Here is a 24,837-nt window from a genome sequence, read left to right on the forward strand (position 1 = left end):
TGAAGTAAAGAAGTTTTGGGGTCAATTTTCTAATTAAGAAACTTTGTATGGTCTAATTAATAAATAATATAAATTGTAATTTTATTTGATAATTAATTATAATTATTAAATAAATAGTTTTGGCATTTGTAGGATTGAATTGGAAAGTATGGTATTATTGAAAGAAGAATAAGTGGTTGAAAAAAGTGGTAAATTGGTAACTAGAGATTGGTCCTTTAATGTGGCCGACCCTAGTGATGAGTTTTGCCTAATATTTTATTCTTTTTTAATTTATATAATTCAATCCTAAGCCCTAGTTGAAACACTATAAAAGAAACATGATGCTCTTATCTCATCCTCTTGTCAACTTGATTATTCAACCTACCAAATCTAGTTTTCATTCTCTGACAACTAGTAGATGAGAGACTTCCTTCCATAGTAACTTCAGCCTCCTACATTGTTCTTCACCATATTCGAACCCTTGGTGAAAGAGTGTCATACTCACACATAGCAAGTCAAGTACTCAATCATAGTGAGTAAGACGGTGGTACCAAACCCGAAGGTGAGAAAGAGATCCAGGTTCAGATTGATAATTCTCTACGACAGAAAGGAATCAAGGCTAGAGATCTTGAAAGGAATGAGTCATTATATTCCGCTGCAATCAATGTAAGGTTTTCTTAAACTCTTATGTGTTTATTTCATTGTTTTGGAAATATTCATATTTAGGATGTTAATTAACATACTTGTTAGTAAATCTAGATCTGGTAAAATATTCCCAATAAATACAATTAAAATGGGAGTAGATCATTACTTGCTATCATAAATGGGCCGAACCTCTATAACAAATCTCATTGTTTATTGTTTCTTACTCTTTATTTGTGTATACAATTGGCAAGCATCAGATCTATCGATCCCGTGAGTTGATCACTTTTAGGGTCAGCAATAATATTGCTAAAATATTTTAAGTCTATTTTAATAAAACATTATTTTAAAGTTCGTTGCCACTTTCTGACGTTAGGCCTATTTCCATACTTATGGAAAGGCATATTTTTCTTTTGTGTCAATTTTTTTCTCTTTGAAGGAAATGATTATATATTTGAAATCATTTATTATTTATTTCGTTTTTGAAAGAATATATGTGCCAAATCATTAATTTTGATTAACTTAAAATAAACAATTGCTCCTGCCCATGTTGGTGAAGAATACATATACGTGAAGGAAATTCTTACTTTTTATAATAAAAAACTAAATCAAATTCTCTTATTAAAAATTAATACTTTTATGTAAGGATATACTAAATCCAATATTGATCTCTTACTACGAATTATTATTATTATTATTATATATACGTACAAATGTGTATTGAAAAAATGTTTTTTTTTTAATATATAAAGCATTAAATGAAAAATTATCTATAAATACCAACATGTTATGGTATCGAATTCATTAATACAACAACTCACTCAATAATTAGCTGAAAAAAAGGTGTTAGTCTAAGTAAGAAGTGTGTTTTGAAAATGGGTGTAGTTTGTCATGATGACCCGTATTTATTATCAGTCATAGTTCTAATAGCCTCCATTTCTCTACTCGTAAATCTTAATCGTACCTCTGCTTTCAATCCCATTAAGCTTTTCAACGTCTCATCAATTGATGTTGATCGGGTCAGCGCCAATTGGGCCAGCACGGGTGCAACTTGGTACGGTAGCCCCAACGGTGCTGGGAGTAGTGGTATATATTTTTATATATAATTATATATCTGTATAGAAATAATTAACACGATGAACTCTTTTCAAAAAAAATAAAAATAAAAATGAACACAATGAACTAACTCATGAACATTATTTAGTCACATTATATAAACTACGTATGTATGCCCTTTTCTTTATTTATTTATTTTTCTTTTTACCACTGTATGATATAATAACAATAACTGTTAAACAAACACGTATTACTAGTAGTGTTTTCCCAAAAATAAAAATAAAAATATGTGTTACTTGATCATTCTTTTCAGAGGTATTTGCAGCCATTTTTTATTAATAATTATAAATATTACTTATATAACCCTAATTAAAATAAATATCATCAATATAATATTAAACCACATGTTCAATACTTATTATTTAGTTTTTTTCTAATATAGTTTACGAAGAGCAGTTGTTTTCAATATGTTTAATTTTTTTTTTAATAATTTCAATATGTTTTTTTTTAATTATTATTTAATTATTTAAAAAAAAAAATAGCTTTTTGTTCAGATTTATTTCATTACTTTGATTATTATGTTTTTTTTTTTTAATCGAACCATTACCATGTTTATTATTATTATTTGGCTTTAATGATTTAAAAATTTTCACAATAATAAATTTGACATGTCACTCTACCCCATATGCACCAATCGAGTAAGTTCAAGAAATGTGACATCTCACTTAACAACTAAAATCTAACAACTACAACCAAAATAATAAGGTAAGGCACTTTTGCCTCCATTTTTCTTAATGAGGTTTTTTAAAAAATATTAGATTTTTGACAAAAACTTAAAATTTTATTGTCATAGGAAATTTTTTACAAAATACTTTCTTTTCATAAAGTAACTATAAAATAACAAACAGAATAATTAAAACAACTAAAAAATAACACTGAAATAATTGTGAAAACGTAATACTGTTATAGTATACAATTTATACAGTATTTTGAAAAATTTCGGCTCCACAATAAAAAAGTAAAAGAATTAAAAATTTGAGTATGTAGTATAATTTTCTTACATTTTAATTTGGATCATGTGTGTAACAATAAAAAATATTAATAGGGAATTGCCACAAATATCTCTTCATTTTATTCAAAACATCACTATAATTTTCTCATTTAGCTATATTTTCAATTGTGCATTTAAACTCATTTTATTTCTCAATTTACCTAAATTTTATGTGTGTATTATAAAAATTTCTATTGCAACTAGCGCTGCAACCTAAATTGCAATAGAAAATCGTACAGAAACTCCTATTAAACTAGCGGTGCAACCACTTTAGAAACCCAAACTGTAAATTTGAAAAGAAAAAAAATTAATATATAAAGTAATTCTCCTTATTTAAAAAATCAAAATCAAAATTAACAACTAATGAACAAAATTTCAACATAAAAAGACCGTATTTTATGTAAATAAAATCAAAAAAATCGTAAAAATGTTTAAAATTCTGTTAAACCGTATTTTTATTGTTTTTTTTTGTTGTTTTTATGTATTTGTGAAATTAACCCTTTTTAAGGAATAATTACATAAGACACCATTTTTTGTAAAATATTTACATTTTTACGTTCAAAGAATGTTTTTTTACATTTTTACGGTTTTCCAAAAAATAACACGAAAACAACATAAAATCAACAAGAAAACAACATAAAAGTAACATGAAAATAACATCAAAATAACAACAAAAAAACAACAAAAAATAACATACATATAACAAAAAATTAACAACTAATGAACAAAATTTCAACATAAAAAGACCGTATTTTATGTAAATAAAATCAAAAAAATCGTAAAAATATTTAAAATTCTGTGAAACCGTATTTTTGTTGTTTTTTTGTTGTTTTTGTGTATTTGTGAAATTAACCCTATTTTTAATTAGCTCTCCCAAATAATTTTTATATAATTTGCCCGCAGTCTGTATATCTTCCGTTAGTGAGTACGTACTGTATAATTATGTATGTTTTGATTAAGAATTATTTATACATAATTTTTTTTTTTGTTATATATCTTACAATATGGAGGATATAAATAGTTTAAGACTGACAATTGATATGTCCGTGATTAAGATTAATATGATTTTAACACGATACATTTATGCATAACACATATAATAAAATTAAATAATTTCTCATAAAATTTAAATAAAACAACAAAAGTAGCATGATATTTAAACATGTCATATTAATATAACATGATATATTAAATATTTTGATATGTTAAAGAGTTATTTTACCCACCTAGATAAGAATATGAATAAATAGATTTAAATTTAGGCTAATTATAGTTTGACTAATATATTAAGGACCTTGTTCGGTACACCATCTTAAGTCATATTATATTATATTATTTTGTATTATATTGAACTAAATTATATAATATTTTATATAATATTAAATTTTAATTTTTACTAAAATATTATATATTTCGGTGCTCATAAAAGTCAATATCCACTACTACAAAAACCCTCTTTAGAGGCGGTTTTTAAGCCCTTTCAGCGTCGGTTTTCGCGAAATCCGGGCACTATACACATACAACACAACAATATTACTATTAAAATTAAAAAACCCAAAAAATAATTTACAAAAACCAAAAATAAAACAATGTACATTATAAAAATGAATAGAAACTATATTTATACCTTAAAGGAGGTTGAGACTCAATGTTTTCTCAACAAAAAATGGTGGCCGGAGTTATACCTACTATTTTTGTATAGGTTCGGATGACAGTTAAATAGGGAAAAAAATTAAAACTTTTTGGGTGTATAGGATTAAGTATCGAAAATAGAAGATTTAGCAACAAAAATGGGCTCAAATGGTTGAGAAATGGGGGAGAAATGGATGGTGGAGGCGGTGGTCGGTGAGGGTTTTTCGTCTCTGCTAGGTACTGGTTCTTTGGCTTTGGCTGGGTTTGGTCGAGTGAGGAAGAAAGCTAAGGGAGGGTTTGTTTTATAACCCTATGGCGTCGGTTCCTATAAAGGAATACCGACGCCATAGGGCTGAGCCTAAAAAAAAAAACATTATTTCCTAACCGCCTCTAAATGGAGTAATGCAATTTTATACCTACGGTTTTTATCAAAAAACCGCCTCTAAATGTCAATTTCGAAAAAAAACGGGTATTTTCACACCCTTTAGCTTCCCTTTTTATAACTGGGAGTGAAAAAACAACCTCTAAAGGCCAACATTGTAGTAGTGATTGCATATAATTTTCCATAAAAATATTACATAAAATATATTTCAATATATATTTTACAACTAGATAGATGTTACGTGCCAAGTCACGTATGTTAATTTTATTTTAGTTTTTAGTTTTTTTAATATCATAATTTTAAAATTAATAATATTCAATGTAGTGATAATCATTGAAATTTGAAAGCATAATAGTGATTTAAATAAAAACAAAAATAACTATTATACTTTGTAATAGTAATTAAAAAAAATTATTATTTGTCTTAAATTTATCTTCGGAATTAATGAAAATGCTATTAAACTATCAAAACATTCAAATTTAATTTAAAATAATATTTAAAATTTAACTAATTCTAAATATCAAAATTTGAAAATAATTTTTAATAAAAATATAAACAATATGACAAATTTATTATTAATTGCAACACTTTAGGTGGATTAATTATACTTATGTTTAACTAACTACATGGATGCTGACCCATGGCAAAATCTAATAATTTGTTATTTTTTTTTATTTAAAAAAAATTACCCAATAATTTCTCATAAACCAAAAATTCTATTATATAGCCACATTTTATATAGAATAGATACAATAAGGGGTAATACAGCGTAGCAAACAAACCATAATGCATTGGCTAATTTCATGTCAACATACAGTACTAGAAAAATTATCTTTCTCTTGGGTTTTTAATCCAATTTATCATCATTTTTAAATATACTTGTTACCGAAGTTGTCTCAGGCGATGATGCGTAGGTTTCGAAAATACTGAAGACGTAATGAGGACCTATCTTTTCGGTTATCACAAAATGACCGAAGACATAGGTGGAACAAAATTTCAAACTCATGTGGGGGAATTACCCTAGACATAGAGAACTTTTATCTTCGATTATTATGTAATAATTGCAGACATAGGACTCTCTTAATTTTTTATTTATTTATTTAATTTTTAATATTATTTTTAATTTAAATTATTATATATTAATTTTTGTTAATGATTATATATTAATTTTTTAAATATTTATAAATTAATTATAAGAATCAAGATTTAATTTGAAATAAAAAATTATTTAATTATATTATTGTAATGTTAAAATTAATAAAATAAAATTTAATTATATTATAATAATGTTAAAAGTCTACAACATGCTATGTTACAAGTCTAATCATTGATAGATTTATGTAGAACACAAAATAAGTATTGTCTAAAATTCTAAGTCTAAGTCTAAAAACTAACTATAAAAGTGTTGTGTCAATTTCGCTAACCACACATGTTGTAATGGTCGCCAGTCGGTCTCCTCATTGCAAGTAGGTTTTCTTTCAAAATGTAAAATTCAATTACCAATTAATTATTATTTAATTATAAGTTAGTATATTAGTTAAATGTACTTAAATAAATTAATTATAATACATTTTCATCTATAATAATAAATAAATTTAGAGCTTCCATAATGTGTCGAGTCAATATGTCATTCTGACCACTGACTGAAATTTTACCCAACATCACTTTTTGCTCGAGTTCGGCCTATTTATTGTAATTGAATTATGTTAGACATTGCTTACTATCTTCACGACAACCTCCCTATTCAAGTCTGTTACTAGGACCTTCTTCTTTGCACAAAATTGTATCCAAATTTGATGGCGGGCTAGATCTTGAATACCTTTTCTTTTTCTTCTTCAACAAATATGTAAATAGTAGACGTTATTAATCAAGCTATGGTAAACCACTAAACTAAATAGAAACTGTTGAACTGGTGAATTATATACCACATCCTTTCAAAGAGCCACCATGCCTCTATGAGTTGAGCGGTGCCTCAATGTATAATAAACACATTTATTAAATATATAAAAACAATTACACACGCATCCATAATTTATTCATAAAAAAAAAAATTTAAATAAAATCCTAACAAGTTTAAAATAATTTAAATAAAAAATTTTATCCTAATTCTACTGACATTTTTACCAGAATAACGACTATATATTAGACGCACCCGAAAAAATTAAGCATACAATTAAGAATATATAACAATTCAGAACAATAAAAAAGTAATGTCTACCCATCCGATATATTCACAGAATTTACTTCACTGTAGATGAATATTTAAAATATTCATACTCTTCTAATATACATATATACTCCACAAATCTAACTGGTATACATTTATTTATAAAATCTACTTTACTAGGAATGAATATTTAAGATATTTAAATTTATCTAACATGCTTATTCATAATTAATTTAACCTAAAAGTTAGAAAAAGTATACCTTTAGTTAGCTAGAAAATCAATCAACACTTGCCAAAATATTTCTCCTCTCCAATTAAGATTCTTGATTCTTAACTTTAAACTTACTAAGAAATGAAATTACTAAAAAAACTTAAAGAAAAAAAAAATTATTACTTGTTAACAAATTTATGTAGCTAGTAGTTACTACTTATTTAATAAATGATTAGTTACAAAGTTTATATAATTAATTTGTTACTAGTTATTTAATAAAGTTTATATTAACATTCACAATAAAAATTTTATTTCATTAATTAAAAGTAGAATCAACACCTTCAATAACAAATGATTTATCATTACAACTAATATGTTTTTTTTAATAAATATCAAGACTTGAATAATTAACAACAATTTCAAGACAGAAAATATCATTTAAATCAAGATCTTCTTCAATAATTTTGATAAATTTTTCAAGCAGTTCATGATATATATATCATGAATATAGACAACAACAAAATTAATACTTAACCAATAAAATAAACATATGCATGCAAACAAAATTATGTTTATATAAATTGTAGTCCAATCTCATCTGTAATATCATATTCAATCATATTTCTTCTCATTGTCAACTAAATAGATGTATGTATTCATATATATGCACATAAATATATAAATATAATAGATGAATTAATACTATTTAATTTAACATTGTTGGTTAACTTTTTTAAAACAACTTAAACTTAGATACTAAATTGTTATTGATATAATGTAATATCGAGTCTCCTAAAATTTAACTCATAAAAAAGTAACATTATATCATAGTCCACTATTATTTTATTATAGATTTTACTTACATCAAAATAGCAGATAATAAAAATTAAATGAAACGAAAATACAATCATAAAACGATATAAGAGTACCTTTTCAAGGACCAAATAATGAGATAATTTCCAATCTTCTTCACCAATGTCAGAATAAATACAAAGACCCTAACAATATTTATTTCAATATTTTTCAATCATTAAAAATTATTAAAAATCTATTTTACTAAGTGAGATGCTAAAATAAAATTTAATATGATTCACATCATTAATTTTCTCCAATATCAACCAAATATTACATTATAAATACATACAAATGAAAATTAATTAATATAACATTCTTTGATAATAAAACCTAAGAAAAAAATACCTTGATTGGCTTTTGTTCCTTTTGATCTGAGATCAGTGACTAGGATAGTGAGAGACGACTTGAAGATGTGGAGGAAATGATCACACCAAGAAAACAAAAAATAATGAGTTTAGAGAGAAACATGAGGAATAGAGAAAAAACTTACCATCAAATAAGGAATTATGAGATTTAGCTGAGAGAGAGGGTGTCGTCATCGAGGGAGAGAGAGAGTTATTCATCGAAGGAGAGAGAGAAGACGAAGCCCTTGTCATTGTTGTAACGCCCTAATACTAAGGCACGCTACAGTGCTTTTTCAATTATTGTGCAATCTTTGCTAATCAAAGAATTTCTCAAAAAACGTGTCAAATTAAAACTTTTGCTTTAAATATTAAACTTTGTAATATAATATAATATTTACAAATCTCGGGATCCCGATTTCAAACTTCGTAAAATTTACTTTTTAAACTTTACATTTCAAAATACATAATTTTCAGGTCGCACAGCGACTTTCAAAATATAACTCCCAGATGTCCCGAGACCGAACACTCCAGGTCGCGCCGCTTGACATGTACAATCCAATCTGAGCTCGGGTTCACTCCTGTTCAGTCATAGCCTTTCCTTTACCTACACATGAAAGTAGAAACTGTGAGTCAACAGACTCAGTAAGAAATGCATATAACACATCATATAATTTCCGACCTGTAAATAGGCGCCCATACACCTATTTACAGAGCTGAACAGATGAGTATGAACGTTCTAACTAGGACACGACCATGTACCATGTACCACATGCACTCAGTATACCATCGTACTAGTGTAGGTAGGGTATGGACCGCACCTTGAGTACCGTTAAGTGTTGTACCACAGACACCTCGTACCTTTCCGTACAAGTGCTGGTAACACCATGATGTACTTCCAAACATCATACACCTTACCAATGCACTCTGTACCGCAACCATATAAGTGTTGGTAGTGTATGAATCACAACAAATAAGCATGTATATATATTAACACATACATACATTCGAATATTCATATCACACATTATACACAGTTTTTACCTGCTTTCCGAATTCAAGTATGCTGGCCAACCTGAACGGAAATCACGTGCTAGATGGATGCCCTAAGCACAATAATAGTAATACAGATGAGTGACTCGCTAAATCACTTTCCGGGACTTAAAACTTGAAACTAAAAGTTTCCCTATCGATAAACCTCATGACAATACCCTAAATATCCCAAAATTGGCCAAAACTAGGGTTCTAAACTTACTCATGTGATCAATCTAGCCATCCATCGCATTTTCCGTTGTCGCCGAGCAAAAATTACAAAAATAACATATTACACATATAAACTAGATAATACCCCTAGAGTTTAATAAAATCTCCGGAATTGAAAAATTATAAGTCTAATATTTATTTCTAAATATTGGGGTCCACAATTAAATAAATTCATAAATAATAATAAAATAATATAATTTAGTGCTAATTGCCTTTACTAACCCAAATTACTAGAGCGGTCATTACAATTATCCCCCCGTTAATAGGATTTCGTCCCCGAAATCTAACCTGAATAGCTCTGGATGTTGAGTCCTCATATCTGACTCTAATTCCCAGGTGGCTTCTTCCACCTTACTGTTCCTCCAGAGCACCTTAACCAGTGCAATAGTCTTATTGCGAAGAACTTTTTCTTTTCTATCCAAAATCTGAACAGGTTGCTCTTCGTAGGATAAGTCTTGTTGCAGTTCAAGGACTTCATAACTCAAGACATGAGTTGGGTCTGACACGTATTTCCTTAACATGGAAATGTGAAATACGTCATGAACAGCCAATAATGCTGGTGGTAAGGCTAGGTGATACGCTACCTGCCCAACCTTCTCAAGTATCTGAAATGGCCCAATGAACCTAGGGTTTAACTTACCCTTCTTTCCGAAGCGTCTAATACCTTTCATTGGTGAAACCCGTAGGAAAACATGTTCCCCTGCCTGAAATGTAACATCTCTGCGCTTCGGATCAGCATAACTTTTCTGCCTGCTTTGAGAAGCAAGCATTCGAGCCTTGATCTTATCCATAGCTTCATTGGTCCTTTGTACTAACTCTGGACCCAGGTACTTCCTTTCTCCTGTCTCGTCCCCATGAATAGGAGAACGACATTTTCTACCATATAACATCTCATAGGGAGCCATCCCTATTGTACTTTGGTAGCTGTTGTTGTAGGAGAATTCAATTAAAGGCAAGTACTTACTCCATGAACCCTCAAAGTCCATGACACAGGCTCGCAATAGGTCTTCTAAAATCTGGATAGTTCTTTCTGACTGACCATCAGTCTGAGGGTGAAAGGTTGTACTAAACTTTAACTTGATACCCATAGCCTTCTGAAGACTTACCCAAAACTTCGATGTGACCTTTGGATCCCTATCTCACACATTAGATTTAGGGGATTCATGGAGACAAACTATCTCTTTCATATACAATTCAGCGTACTGATCCACTGAATATGTAACTTTCACTGATAGAAAGTGAGCCGACTTTGTGAATCTGTCCACAATAATCCACACTGAATCATACATCCCCGTAGTTCTAAGTAAACCAGTTACAAAGTCCATTGCAATGTCCTCCCACTTCCACTCTGGAAGGACTGAAGGTTGCAGTAACCCTGCCGGCCTCTGATATTTAGCTTTAATCTGCTTGCAGGTTAACACTTGGGCACGTAGTTCACGACATCTCTTTTCATCCCATACCACCAGAAGTAGGGTTTCCAATCTTGATACATTTTAGGGGTTCCTAGATGCAATGAATAAGATATGATATGAGCTTCAGCAAGTATCTCTTTCTTAAGCTCATCAACATTAGGAACACAAACTCGAGCTTTAAATAACAATATTCCACTATTCGAGACTAAAAAGTCTTTAGGCCGACCGGCCATTACATCGTCTCGAACCTCAACTAGCTCAGGATATTCCAATTGCGCTTTTCGGATTCTTTCAAATCGATCAGATTAAAGTGTTAAACTGTGTAACTTTCCAACTACGAATTCAATCTATGCGTTAACCATTTCAAAGGCTAGTTAAGGCTAACAGAACAGTAGTACAAACTTGCCTGCAATTCTTTCTACTCAACACATCGGCCCCATCGATGGCCTTCCCGGGGTAATATAAAAGCTCACTATCGTAGTCCTTAACCAAATCCAGCCATCTTCTCCACCTCATGTTTAAATTCTTCTGGGTGACAAAGTACTTGAAACTCTTATGATCAATATAAATCTCACACTTTTACCATAAAGATGATGTCGTGATATCTTAAAAAACAAAACCACCGCAGCATGACCTAACTCATGAGTTGAATAGTGTTGCACATAATCTTTTAGTTGACAAAAAGCATAAATTATGACTCTGTAAGCTTGCATCAGAACACATCCCAAACCTTATCTGGATGCATCACAATAAACTACAAATTTCTCTGGATCTGATGACAAAGCTAACACCGGAGCTGTTATCAAATGTTGCTTCAACTCCTGAAAACTTGTTTCACACTTATCTGACCACACAAATCTCTGATTTTTCTGGGTCAATTCGGTTAGGGGCATAGAAAGTTTAGAAAATCCTTCGACGAAACGTCGATAACACCTTGCTAACCCGAGAAAATTTCGAACTTCTGTCACAGACTTGGGCCTCGGCCAATTCTTCACTGATTCTATCTTGTTTGGATCGACCATAATTCCATTTTTCCCAACAATATGACCCAGAAAGGACACCTCGGACAACCAGAATTCGCACTTTTTGAACTTGGCATAAAGCTTGTGATCCCTAAGTCGCTGTAACACCATTTGAAGATAATGCTCGTGCTCATCTTCTGACTGAGAGTATACAAGAATATCATCGATAAACACTATAACGCAGTTATCGAGGAAATCCTTGAACACCCTATTCATAAGATCCATAAAGGCCGCAGGAGCATTGGTCAATTCGAATGACATTACCAGAAACTCATAGTGCCCATATCTGGTTCTAAAAGCAGTCTTCGGTATGTCCTCCTCCCGAATTCTGAGTTGATGATAACCCGACCGTAAACCAATCTTTGAAAACACTGTCTTTCCCTGAAGCTGATCGAACAGATCATCGATCCTGGGCAACGGGTACTTGTTCTTAATCGTCAGCTTGTTTAGTTCCCGATAATCAATACACATTCTGAGGGAACCATCTTTCTTTTTCACAAAAAGAACCGGAGCTCCCCAGGGCGATACACTGGGTCGAATAAACCCAATATCAAGCATCCCCTGAAGTTGTAACTTAAGCTCCTTGAGTTCTGCTGGAGCCATCCTATATGGAGCTTTAGAAACAGGTTCGACTCCAGGTGCCAAATCAATTACAAAGTCAATCTCTCGCTGTGGCGGCAATCCTGGCAACTCCTCGAGAAACACATCAAGAAAATCTTTCACCACCCGGACTACCTCAGGCCCAAATGTTTCAGGTCTGCTGGAGTCAAATACCACCACTAGAAATCCTACACAACCATTTCATAGTAAATCCCTAGCCCTCAACACAGAAATAACCGGGATTCGAGACCCCTGAACTGATCCAACATAAACAAATGGATCTTCACCTTCCGGCTGAAAAGTCACCATTTTACGCCTACAATCTATACTGGCCGAATACTTGGATAAGAAATCCATTCCCAGTATAATATCAAACTCCGTTAATTTCAATTCTATAAGGTCAATACTCAATTCCCTATCTTCGATCCTAATTGGCATAGATCTAGTGCGCCTATTAGAGACAACCAATTCCCCGCTAGGCATTAGGGTTCCAAACCCTCTTACAAGAAAATCATAAAGTCTATCCAAAAGATTAAATACTCTCGATACTACATACGAGTATATAGTCCCAAAGTCAAATAATACATTAAAATGGGAGTTGCTGATAAGAAGCTAACCTTTCACCATAGAAGGACTAGATGCAACATCAGCCTGAGTAATAACAAATATCTGAGCAAGTACATGCTTTACTTCCAGCTTCTGCTTATCTTTCTTTGCCTGAGAGCAATTTCTCTTAAAGTGCCCAACCATGCCACACAGGAAGCATGCTTTTCGGTTGCACTCTCCGGGATGATGTTCTTGCATCGCGGGCACTCAGGGTAAGAATAATCCTTGCGTACACCCTTGCCTTGATTTCCTCGGAACCGCTTGTTCCGTTTTAAACCCACCACTGACGACGTAGGTTTACTCTTCTGCTCAACCATGGAGCCCCTACCACCTCTGCCATAACTAGAAATATGGCAAGCGGTATCCCAATTTCGTGGCATAATCTCTTGAGGTCCTAAAATACATTCTTTAGGGCTCCCAGTCCAGAGAGCATTCTTCATATCTGAATCTCCCTGAAGGACTGTAGGTTCATTTATCCAAATTTTCTCATGCAATAATCCCACTTGGTTATTAGCCATACTATGCTCTGGTGGTAATACCGAATTGAGAATGCCTGGCATATGAGGTAAAGATAGTACAGGAAACCTTTGTTGTTTCAACCTCTGAATCTCCTCATCGTGTCGTTGAATCATAGCTTCCATTTCTACGAATCTTTGCTCCAAGTCCCACGGAGCCTGTGACGAACGACCATCACTCCCATCAGAAGCCATCCAAAGGCTTTCACCTTGGTTGCGGGGAGAACTCAAACTCCATTCTTTCCAACCGTTACTAGCCCTGACCACACTATCCAGACTCCCCATATTGCACCAGGTGTCCATACTATAGGACAAACCTGCCAATTAGTAAGTCAGTCTGGTCAGGCAACGACCCCATTACAAACTTTCTACCGCACTTATGGATTCTAAGGCAACGCACTTTAAAATAATTAATTAAAATCTAATATGCTTCCTAACATGCTCTCACATTCACAATTATTTAAAATACTAAACAAGTACGGGCTTACTGAACCGTGAACCGAGCTTTCTCTGATGAAGATTGTACATGTCATGGCAAGCTTCGGTAGACAAACCTGGCGGCTCTGATACCAAAATTGTAACGCCCTAATACTAAGGCACGCTACAGTGCTTTTTCAATTATTGTGAAATCTTTGCTAATCAAAGAATTTCTCGAAAAACGTGTCAAATTAAAACTTTTGCTTTAAATATTAAACTTTGTAATATAATATAATATTTACAAATCTCGGGATCCCGATTTCAAACTTCGTAAAATTTACTTTTTAAACTTTACATTTCAAAATACATAATTTTCAGGTCGCACAGCGACTTTCAAAATATAACTCCCAGATTTCCCGAGACCGAACACTCCAGGTCGCGCCGCTTGACATGTACAATCCCATCTGAGCTCGGGTTCACTCCTGTTCAGTCATAGCCTTTCCTTTACCTACACATGAAAGTAGAAACTGTGAGTCAACAGACGCAGTAAGAAATGCATATAACACATCATATAATTTCCGACCTGTAAATAGGCGCCCATACACCTATTTACAGAGCTTAACAGATGAGTATGAACGTTCTAACTAGGATACGACCATGTACCATGTACCACATGCACTCAGTATACCATCGTACTAGTGTAGGTAGGGTATGGACCGCACCTTGAGTACCGTTAAGTGTTGTACCACAGACACCTCGTACCTTTCCGTACAAGTGCTGGTAACACCATGATGTACTTCCAAACATCATACACCTTACCAATGCACTCTGTACCGCAACCATATAAGTGTTGGTAGTGTATGAATCACAACAAATAAGCATGTATATATATTAACACATACATACATTCGAATATTCATATCACACATTATACACAGTTCTTACCAGCTTTCCGAATTCAAGTATGCTGGCCAACCTGAACGGAAATCACGTGCTAGATGGATGCCCAAATAACAATAATAGTAATACAGATGAGTGACTCGCTAAATCACTTTCCGGGACTTAAAACTTGAAACTAAAAGTTTCCCTATCGATAAACCTCATGACAATACCCTAAATATCCCAAAATTGGCCAAAACTAGGGTTCTAAACTTACTCATGTGATCAATCTAGCCATCCATCGCATTTTCCGTTGTTGCCGAGCAAAAATTACAAAAATAACATATTACACATATAAACTAGATAATACCCCTAGAGTTTAATAAAATCTCCGGAATTGAAAAATTATAAGTCTAATATTTATTTCTAAATATTGGGGTCCACAATTAAATAAATTCATAAATAATAATAAAATAATATAATTTAGTGCTAATTGCCTTTACTAACCCAAATTACTAGAGCGGTCATTACAATTGTTGTCTGGGCCTTCACGCGAGAGGCAATCTTTGTTGTCTCGCCTGAACAGCCGCGTTGTCTTGGCTGTCGAGGGAGGCAGTCGTCGTCGTCGTCGTCGAGGGTTGTGGTTTTAGGGTTTGGGGTTTCGGGTCTCTGATAACCGAATAAGGAATAAGAGAAACTTAAAGTTTCTTTATCGCCTTATGTACAAACGAAGACTTTTGTTTTCGATTATTAGAAAATAACCGAATACAAAAGTCTTTATTTTTAAACGAGCAATAAAAGCGATGATACAACTTTTAAAATAATTTTATCTTCTCATTATAATTTATAAATGAAAAAAATAAAGATAAATAGTATATTTGTAGTAGTAATATTTATGATTTGTTTAACAATACCCACTTAATTAAACCTATAAAGTTTGAATTTACTAAGTTAATCATTGTTTAATTTAAAAGTCAATTGTATCTTATAATGTTTAACTAATATTGATCTTTACTTGCTTATGCTAAACCCAAACCCATTAATGTCGCACTATTTTTGAGTTAGTGTGTGATAAATTAGTACTACTACAAATATCAGAATTCGTGACGGTTCTAAAAACGATTTTTTTCTATTTCCCACATGCACACCTATTTCTTTTCCATTTCCCATACCCTAAAACGATAATCTTAACTCTCTAAAACTCCACCCACGCCTCCGCACCATTGCCCATCTCTGTGTCATCTGCGTCCCTCTCTTGATCTCTCTTTCTTCTTGTCTCTCTCATCCATCGATCTCCACCTCCTCCCGTCGGTCTCCCTCTCTCTCTTTCTCTCTCTCCAAGCTCGGTATAAGTACATTTATTTATTTATATATATATTTTTATTTATGATATATATTTATTTTGTTATTGTATAGATTTAATGTGTTTTAAAATTAGTTGTTATTGTAATAAAATTAATTAGTTGTTTTATTTTAATTTAGATAAAATTATAAAATTATTGAAAGAAAAAATAGGGAAAAATTCAAATTTTTCTGGCAGAAAAATCTATATATATATATTTTTTTATATTCTCAACGGTTTTAAACCGTCGAGAAGTCCTTATTAGCGACGGTTTTTAACCGTTGCCAATTTTTCCTATTTGCTACGGTCGTATAGGCGAGGGTTATAGAAATTGACGGGAATACTTTAAACAACTATTTAAAAATGTGTGGAAAAATAATTTTTATAGTAGTATAGTGAGTACTTATGAGAAAATTATATAAGTTGAATTTTTTTTATTTTACAAAATCTTATATTTCAAAAATATTATATGAGTAAGGAGGAACGGTGCCAAAACTTTGAAGTTGGAAACCTATGCATGTGTACAAATTCAAGTTGGAAAACATATAGCTAAAAATTATTGTGGTTTAATTTGAATGTTCTTTTTTACCTTGTAATATTTTAGTTTATTGGTATACACTATTTGAGTTGTAATTTTATAAAAAATTAGTGTTTAATGTGTATTTGTTATTATAACTTTTTGGTATGACTATAATTTAATTAGACATATAATTAATAATGAGTATATTTTTTTATGTTTTGGTGAACTAGCAATATTTTATTACTCCAAATTGATATCATTTACAATCAAACAACATCTTCCAATAATATACCTAAACTAGAAATTTTTTTTACAAGCTATGATCTTGTGCCATTTACAGTGACATAAACCAATCCGTATCTTTTGGGTTACATGTTTTGCCCAAATACAAGTAATTCTATTTTTAATGGATCCTCATACTTTTAAAACAGCCAACTTCAGTCTTTCAATTGTATAAGACCACAAATTTTCATTTCGGCCACACCAAATATGATACACAAAGGCTACTATGGGTGTCGTATACACCCACTTCTTGAACCTTTTTTTGTTTGGCTCTTTCTATCCATCTAACCAGACTTTGAAGGGAAGTGCAACAAGCTCTCCATCCCAGCCAAGATAGCATCTGTTGGAGGCAATCGTTGCTAAAATAACATCCCAAGAATAGGTTGTCTACTGTTTATTCATGCAAATTACAAAGCAAACAAGTATCATCACCTATTATATTGAAACAATGCAACCTTTCTTTTGTTCTCAGTTTGTTTTGAATGGCCATCTAAAGAGTAAAATTTTATTTGGGAGTATTGAGTCTACCCCAAACTTCTTTGCTCCAATTCACTCTATTCTGTGTTGGACAAAAAACTTTGCAACCTTGAGCAAATTGAAATTTCTCCATTGAAAATTTGGATAGATCAAAAAGATTTCTCACCTTATCCTTGATCTCTACAACCTTTTTTCAATATCGGGAGCTTTGTGTCGAGACTTAATATCCGCACCAATTCTCATCTTTTAAATACACATTGTGTACCTATTTAACTCATAAATTATCTTCTTTAGCTGCAGCTGCCCATTACCATGGCAGCAGTATTCTATTCAAACATATATTTTTAAGCCAATACCATAATCACTCTTCGACCTACACACAGAGTCCGAAGATATACTACCCGAGCCTGTAAAATCTTCTTGACTTTTCTATAAAATCTTTTGAAGAATGGCACCAGTAGGAGTGATGAGCTAGATGATTAGAACCGCTCGGCTTGCAAAAGACATATTTCTCAAACTCCAATGTCTAATTCTCACTAACATTTGCACTAATATACTGCATTCTTTAGGTGAGATTCTCTTGGCACAAATGGGGATTCATAAATATTTGAAAGGAACTGACTTTCTGCTGAATCCCGAAGCATCAAGGATGCACTGGATCTCTCGTTCTTCTACTCTTCTTCAATATATTGCAAATTTTACTTTGTTGAGGTGCAAACCAAATGTACTCGAGAATAGTTGAAGGCCTTGTAGAAAAAAATAAATGCTCTTGAAATATCCTTTACGAAAATAAAAGGACGTCATCCAAAAAACATAAGCAGTTAAGCATCAACTCACCACATCTCCAATGAAGCTGAATACTTTCTTTTCCCTAATTCCTTGCATAATTCAGGAAATGTATTCCATACCCATTACAAAAAGTATAGGTTACATTAGATCTCCTTAACTCAAGCCTCGCTTTACCTTAAAAAATCCATGCATTCTCATTGTACATGAGAGAAATACATGGAGTTTTAAAACAGTTCATGACCAAGTTGATAAACTTATTCAGATTTCAGAAAGCATGGAGCATTTCTTGAATAAATTCCCATTCTATAGTGTCATATGCTTTTTGTAAGTTCAACTTGATCATACGATTGGCCTTTATTGATTTCCTCCCATAATGTCTAATGATATCTTGACAAATTAGGATATTATGAGCAATGAATCTACATTTGATGAATCCTCTTTGATTCTTAGCCACTAAATTAGGTAGTATGCTTTTTAGCCAAGAACAAATGATCTTTATGTGGCTGCCTTGTAAAGCACATTCCAGCATGCTATAGGTCGGTAGTCACCCACAGTGTTTGGGCACATAATTTTGGGAACTAGTGTCAGAATTGTTGATTTTAACTCTTTGAGAATTTGGCCAGACTGGAGAAATGAAATGATAGCATCACTTATGTCATCCCCAATTAAGTCTCAATTATCTTAAAAAAAGAAACTACCATAGCCATCTGGGCCAAGAGCTTTGACACCAGGGATTTCAAAAACAACCTCTTTTACTTCTTTTCAAGAGAACTCAACAAGAAGTAAATTAGCATGTTAATTAGTAATAAGAGGCCCCTGAATAACAAATTCTGTCAAAACACTTCATCCATTTTCCATTTTACTACTAAGTAGATTTTGATAGTAAGATAAAAAAGTTTTAGTGACTTTTGAAACATCATCAATTCTTTCTCCAATTGGATCCACATTGTAGCAAATTCTGTTTTGCCTCCTTTCTCTCATGGTAGAGTGAAATAGAGCTAAGTGTTCATCTTCCTCTTTGGCCCAATCCAACTTAGCTTTTTGCTGTGAAAATGAACGATATGCTTTGTGAACAAAACAAAATAATGTGTATATTAAGAGCTCAAAAATGTAAAAAAAATAATAATAAATAATGAAAAAATTGAAAAATATTAAATAGATCAATTATATGTTGGTTTACCAAATTAATTTTGGAAATTAACACAACTTAGATGATCAATATTCTCTACGTCTCATTGTTTATATCATATATTTGTCTCCCAAATTAAATAAGATGTAAAAATTTAATATTGTATAATTTAACCAATTAATTAATATGTAAATTAATTTATAGCATTTTAAATTTGTTTTTATCAGGAGGAGCATGTGGATATGGAGGAGATGTAGGGCAACCACCATTCTCTTCATTCATTTCAGCAGGAGGCCCTTCTTTGTACAGATCGCATAAAGGTTGTGGAGTGTGCTATGAGGTGAAATGCACATCAAATGTGAACAGAGCTTGTTCAGGAAATCCGGTGAATGTGGTCATAACCGATGAGTGCCCTGGTTGTAACAATCAAGCTGTTCATTTTGATTTGAGTGGTACTGCTTTTGGCGCAATGGCAATTTCTGGCCAGGCAGATCAACTACGAAATGTTGGAGTCCTTCAAATTCAATACAACAGGTTCTATTAATAACTATAAAAATTAAATTACAAAACATATATTACATATTATTTCTCAGTATAGTACTACAACATATTTTAATGTATAATGATTGATTAAAGTTGTTTTCGACTGTTATATGTACCTATAGGGTTCAATGTAGGTTTGGTGAGAAGAGCATAACCTTTAAAGTGGATTTAGGGTCGAACGACCATTATTTTTCTTCTTTGATCGAATTCATTAATGGAGCAGGTGAACTGGAGGGTGTTGAACTGAAACAAAGCCAAGGCTCGTGGGTTCCCATGCAACGATCTTGGGGTGCTGTTTGGAAGCTTAACTCTTCCTCCACCCTAAAGCCTCCATTTTCTATTCGTCTCACTTCAATGGGCCAGACCATTGTAGCCAACAATGTTATTCCCGTTGGCTGGATTCCTGGCCAGACTTATAGATCAACAGTTAATTTCGCTACTTGAAATTAAAATAATGTTGGCAACTAATCAAATATATATGGAGCAACTATACATATGCATACATTACACATATATATATATATATAATAATAATTACCCTAAGTCAACTTGTAATGGAAGTTGGAAGTTTAATTATACATGTACACGAATATCATTACCAATATTTATAATAATTATCTCTTCTCAATCTTTCCTACTCTTAATTAGTTTTAAACTTGTCATTATTTATTAGCAATATTGAAGGTTGTAATGAAGCTTCTGATCAGTACACTCCAATTAATTCACTTAACTATGTTTCAGCTGTCCTAACAGCTTTGGGTAACAAATGTCCAGTGAGTAGTGTTGGAATTTAATATTTATGGAGAGGAATTCAATCTGCTTGGATTGCTTTTCCTAAATTTTCTATTGGGATTAAACTTATTTAACTTGTCCAGTGAGTAGTGTTGGAATTTATTTTACCAGGACCTTAGATCTACTCACATGTTGTTTAACATCCTAAATATGAACTTCTAAAACGATAATAAACACATATAAAGTATAGGAAACCTTACATTGGTTGCAGCGGAATAATATGTCTCCTTCCACTCAGATCTCTAACCCTTGTATCCTTTCTGTCATAGAGTATCACCAAGATCTCAGTCCGAACGTCCTTCTCTTCAAGTTGGATTCTTCACGATCTTCCAGACTATGATTGAGGTACCACTTGCTGTGTGTGGGCACTACTCTATCACTCAAGGTATTTCGAAATTGGAAGAGGAAACGAGAGAATGAGAGGCTCGGATATACAGAGAAAGTGGATGGCTCAATTTTCCGAAAGGCAATCTCTTGAATTACTGAATAATTCTTTTTTTTTTTTGGCGTGAGCCATCACTTTCTATTTATAGGCAACCACTAGGTTTAGGTTAGTAATTATTTTACATTAAAATAATAAAAATATTAATTGGAAAAACTCTCTACAAGTGGCCGGCCATGGTGTTAATGGGCCCCACTTCGAATTTTGCAGTTTTAACAATTTTTATTTCTATTTTCTCAAAAATGCCAATTTTTAAACTCTAACCATTTAAATGCCAAAACTAATTATTTAATAACTAAAATAGATTATTAAATAATATTGTCATTTAACATAAGTATTAATTAGACATATAGTCTCTTAATTAATAAATGAACCTAGAATGTCTTTTCTTTATAATTTCGCCCTTGCTTAGTGAAAAGTCACAAACTAGACATAGTCTAATTCTAGAATTATAATTGATTAATCATAAATAAATTATTGAGTCTTACAAGCAGTATGGTCTCAACTAGAATGGGGACCATGGACCTATATTACTGAGCTTCCAATAAGCCGAACCGAATTTACCGAGTCAATTCCCTAACTTATTAATTCCTTGTTGAATCCACTCTTAGAACTTGGAATTGCACTCTCAGATATATAGAGCGCTCTACATGTTCCACGATATAGATACGCTATCACATTTAACCATCGTTATAATCTTAATTTGATCAAAGATCCTTTATATAGATGATTTACACCGAGAAGGATAAATTTACTGTTTCACCCCTCAATGTATTTGTCCCCTTAAAACACTTAGCTATCTGTAAATGATGTTTTAGTGAACTAAGATATAATCATTGAAACAAGAGCTCATCCATTTACTTCTATTTAGCTAAGCTCGAAGGGAATCATCACTTGACTGCTATACACATGTAGAAGCTATAGATTCCATATTTATGTTCAACGCTCCCACTCAATCATACTATCATGTTCCCAAAATATACGTATCACCCTGACCAAAAGTAGGCTTAACTAATAAATCAAAGAACATGAATAACACTCCTGAGATTGAGCCTAAGCATATCAGGATTTAGATTCTTTTGATCTAAGATCAACTAGTGACATTGACAGTGAAAGATACAACGGTAAGTATTATAATATCTTAACTAAGTTCAATATCGGTCCAGTCCAATGTATACTCCATACATTCGAAACTAGTATACTTTACCAATGTTCTGGAAAGAACATAACACTTACTCCAAGTGTAAGTATACTTCATCGCTGATTATCACATTAGTGTAAATCCAAAACACTGATGAAACAGGGACTTAGTCTTTTGAATCATATAATCACAATCACATTCCACTGTGTTGACATTACTGTAATTGTGAATAAATATATGTTCTGGACTTAATTGATTTTGTGCATATATTAAACCATAAGCATGAAAAATACATGTTAACATAAATCACTTCAAATCTCTTAAATTGATAACTAATCAGATTAGATTATAATGGGTTTTATTTAGGGCACAAAACCCAACAAGTAGGTCCATCTATTAGCACATCAGATGAATCTGGAGAAAGCTGTTGTTAGTTATGACAGTTGCCTTTAATACAAACTTAAAGGGAACCCCACCAACGACTATAAATAGGTGTTCCTCTATTGACAAGGGAGTTCTGAGTTCTGATCTCCAATCTCTAAGGCTCATACTTTATATTCTGATTCAAGTTTAAAAAGAGTGTTCAAGATCATAATGAGTGTGTGTGGAGGAATGTAATGGGAGTATCACTCTTGAAGTGACTTCTCTCAATATGAGACATTTCTTTATAGTTATTAACTCTGTTGATTTTATTCTTGGACATATTCTATTGTGTACTACTGACTATTCAAGCAATAAAGATCCATGATTCATTCATGCTCGAGCTAAGTTTTCTTATCTAATTTTAACTAAGTTCTAGTTTTTATTTTGTGATTGCTTTTTGTTTTGTTTGTGTATTCTTGAATATTGTTATTTCTATAACAACCCATTTTGAGGGTGAGAATTTACACAAATGGTATAACAGCTCAGGGTTTAGAGTTCAAGAATCACATTCAATCAATCAAGACTCATCTTCAAATTTATTTCAAGAATAAAACTCAAACTTTCAAGAATCATATTCAAGCAACCAAGAACCTGGTTGAATCACTACAATAAGGTTTGAGGTGGACAAGTTCACTGGTTCAAATAATTTCAGTCTTTGGAGAATCAAAATGAAGGATTTTCTAGTTCACCAAGGGATCTATGAAGGACTTGATGTTGAAGCCATGGAATTGATTGAAGACAGGAAGAGGAAACTTGAAATTGAAGCCATGGCATACAGTGCCATCCTCCTCAGTCTTGGTGAAGAGGTTTTGAGGGAAGTTTCAAATGAAGACAAGGTCTTGGGTCTCTGGCACAAGTTAGCTTCAATCTACATGGAGAAATCTCTTGCAAATAAGTTGTATCCCTTAAGAAGAAGTTGTACACATTTCAAATGGATGAGTCAAATGAATGTATCTACATGATTATAACAGAATCATTCTTTATCTGAATAATCTTGGGGTGAAAATTGATGATGAAGACTAGGCTATAATCCTATTGAGTTCACTTCCAAAGATGTATGTGCACTTTGTTGATACAATCTTGTATGGCAAAGATACTCTGACCATGACAAAGGTTAAGGCTCCATTGAATTCTAAAGAAATTCAGAAGAGGGGGGATGAGAAAGATGAGACCAATGGGGAAGGATTACTTATTGTTAAGGGAAAATTCCTCAAGAGGGAATACAAGAAAAATCAGAACTCAAATGGCTACAAAGGAAACCATTCCAGATCCAATTCTAGAAACTCCATAAGAGGGCCAAGCTCTAATGGAGCTGTAGGAAAGCAATGTTATTATTGCAAAAGGAGGGCCACTTTAGAGATGATTGTGGGTTTGGAAGGCTAAACTTAGGAAAGAAAATCATCACAAGTCCAAAAGGCATGCAGTTGGTGATGGCTATGACTCATCTGAGGCACTTGTAGTATAATCTGATGCACTTGTGATGTCTAGATTAGATTCAGGTGGAGGTTGGATTCTAGATTCAGGGTTTTCATTTCATATGGCACCAAACAAAGAACTATTTAGGACTCTTTTAGAGAGTGATGGGGGCACAGTTCTTCTTACAAACTATAAAGTGTGTGAGATCAGTGATGTGGGAACAATCTTGTTAAAGAATCATAATGAAGTCATGAAGACCTTGCAGCAGGTCAGGTATGTTCTAGATCTCAAAAGAAATTTTCTCTCTATTGGTACATTTGATAAATTAGGATATGTTGTCAAAGTTGAGGATGGTATAATGAAAATTTCATAAGGCACTTAAATTGTGATGGGAGAAAAGTTGAGTAATCGATTGTATATCCTGGATGGAATGACAATATACATGTAGTGCAACACCTATTATTAACTCAACTAAACACAGTGAAGCAAGCCTATGGCACCTCAAATTTGG

The 24,837-nt window shown here is 32.4% G+C and overlaps 1 protein-coding gene across 1 annotated transcript; it reads left to right on the plus strand.

Annotated features, from left to right (window-relative positions):
- The first annotated feature begins 1,496 nt into the window (after window positions 1-1,496).
- On the plus strand, window positions 1,497-20,556 carry LOC115717789 (expansin-B15-like). The gene is made up of 3 exons (XM_030646763.2): window positions 1,497-1,707; window positions 19,797-20,103; window positions 20,235-20,556. Exons 1-3 carry the CDS (start codon window positions 1,497-1,499, stop codon window positions 20,554-20,556), a joined length of 840 nt encoding a protein of 279 aa, XP_030502623.2.
- Window positions 20,557-24,837: the final 4,281 nt, after the last annotated feature.

Source organism: Cannabis sativa, chromosome 5 (assembly GCF_029168945.1).
Source record: "Cannabis sativa cultivar Pink pepper isolate KNU-18-1 chromosome 5, ASM2916894v1, whole genome shotgun sequence".
Classification (NCBI taxonomy): domain Eukaryota; kingdom Viridiplantae; phylum Streptophyta; class Magnoliopsida; order Rosales; family Cannabaceae; genus Cannabis; species Cannabis sativa.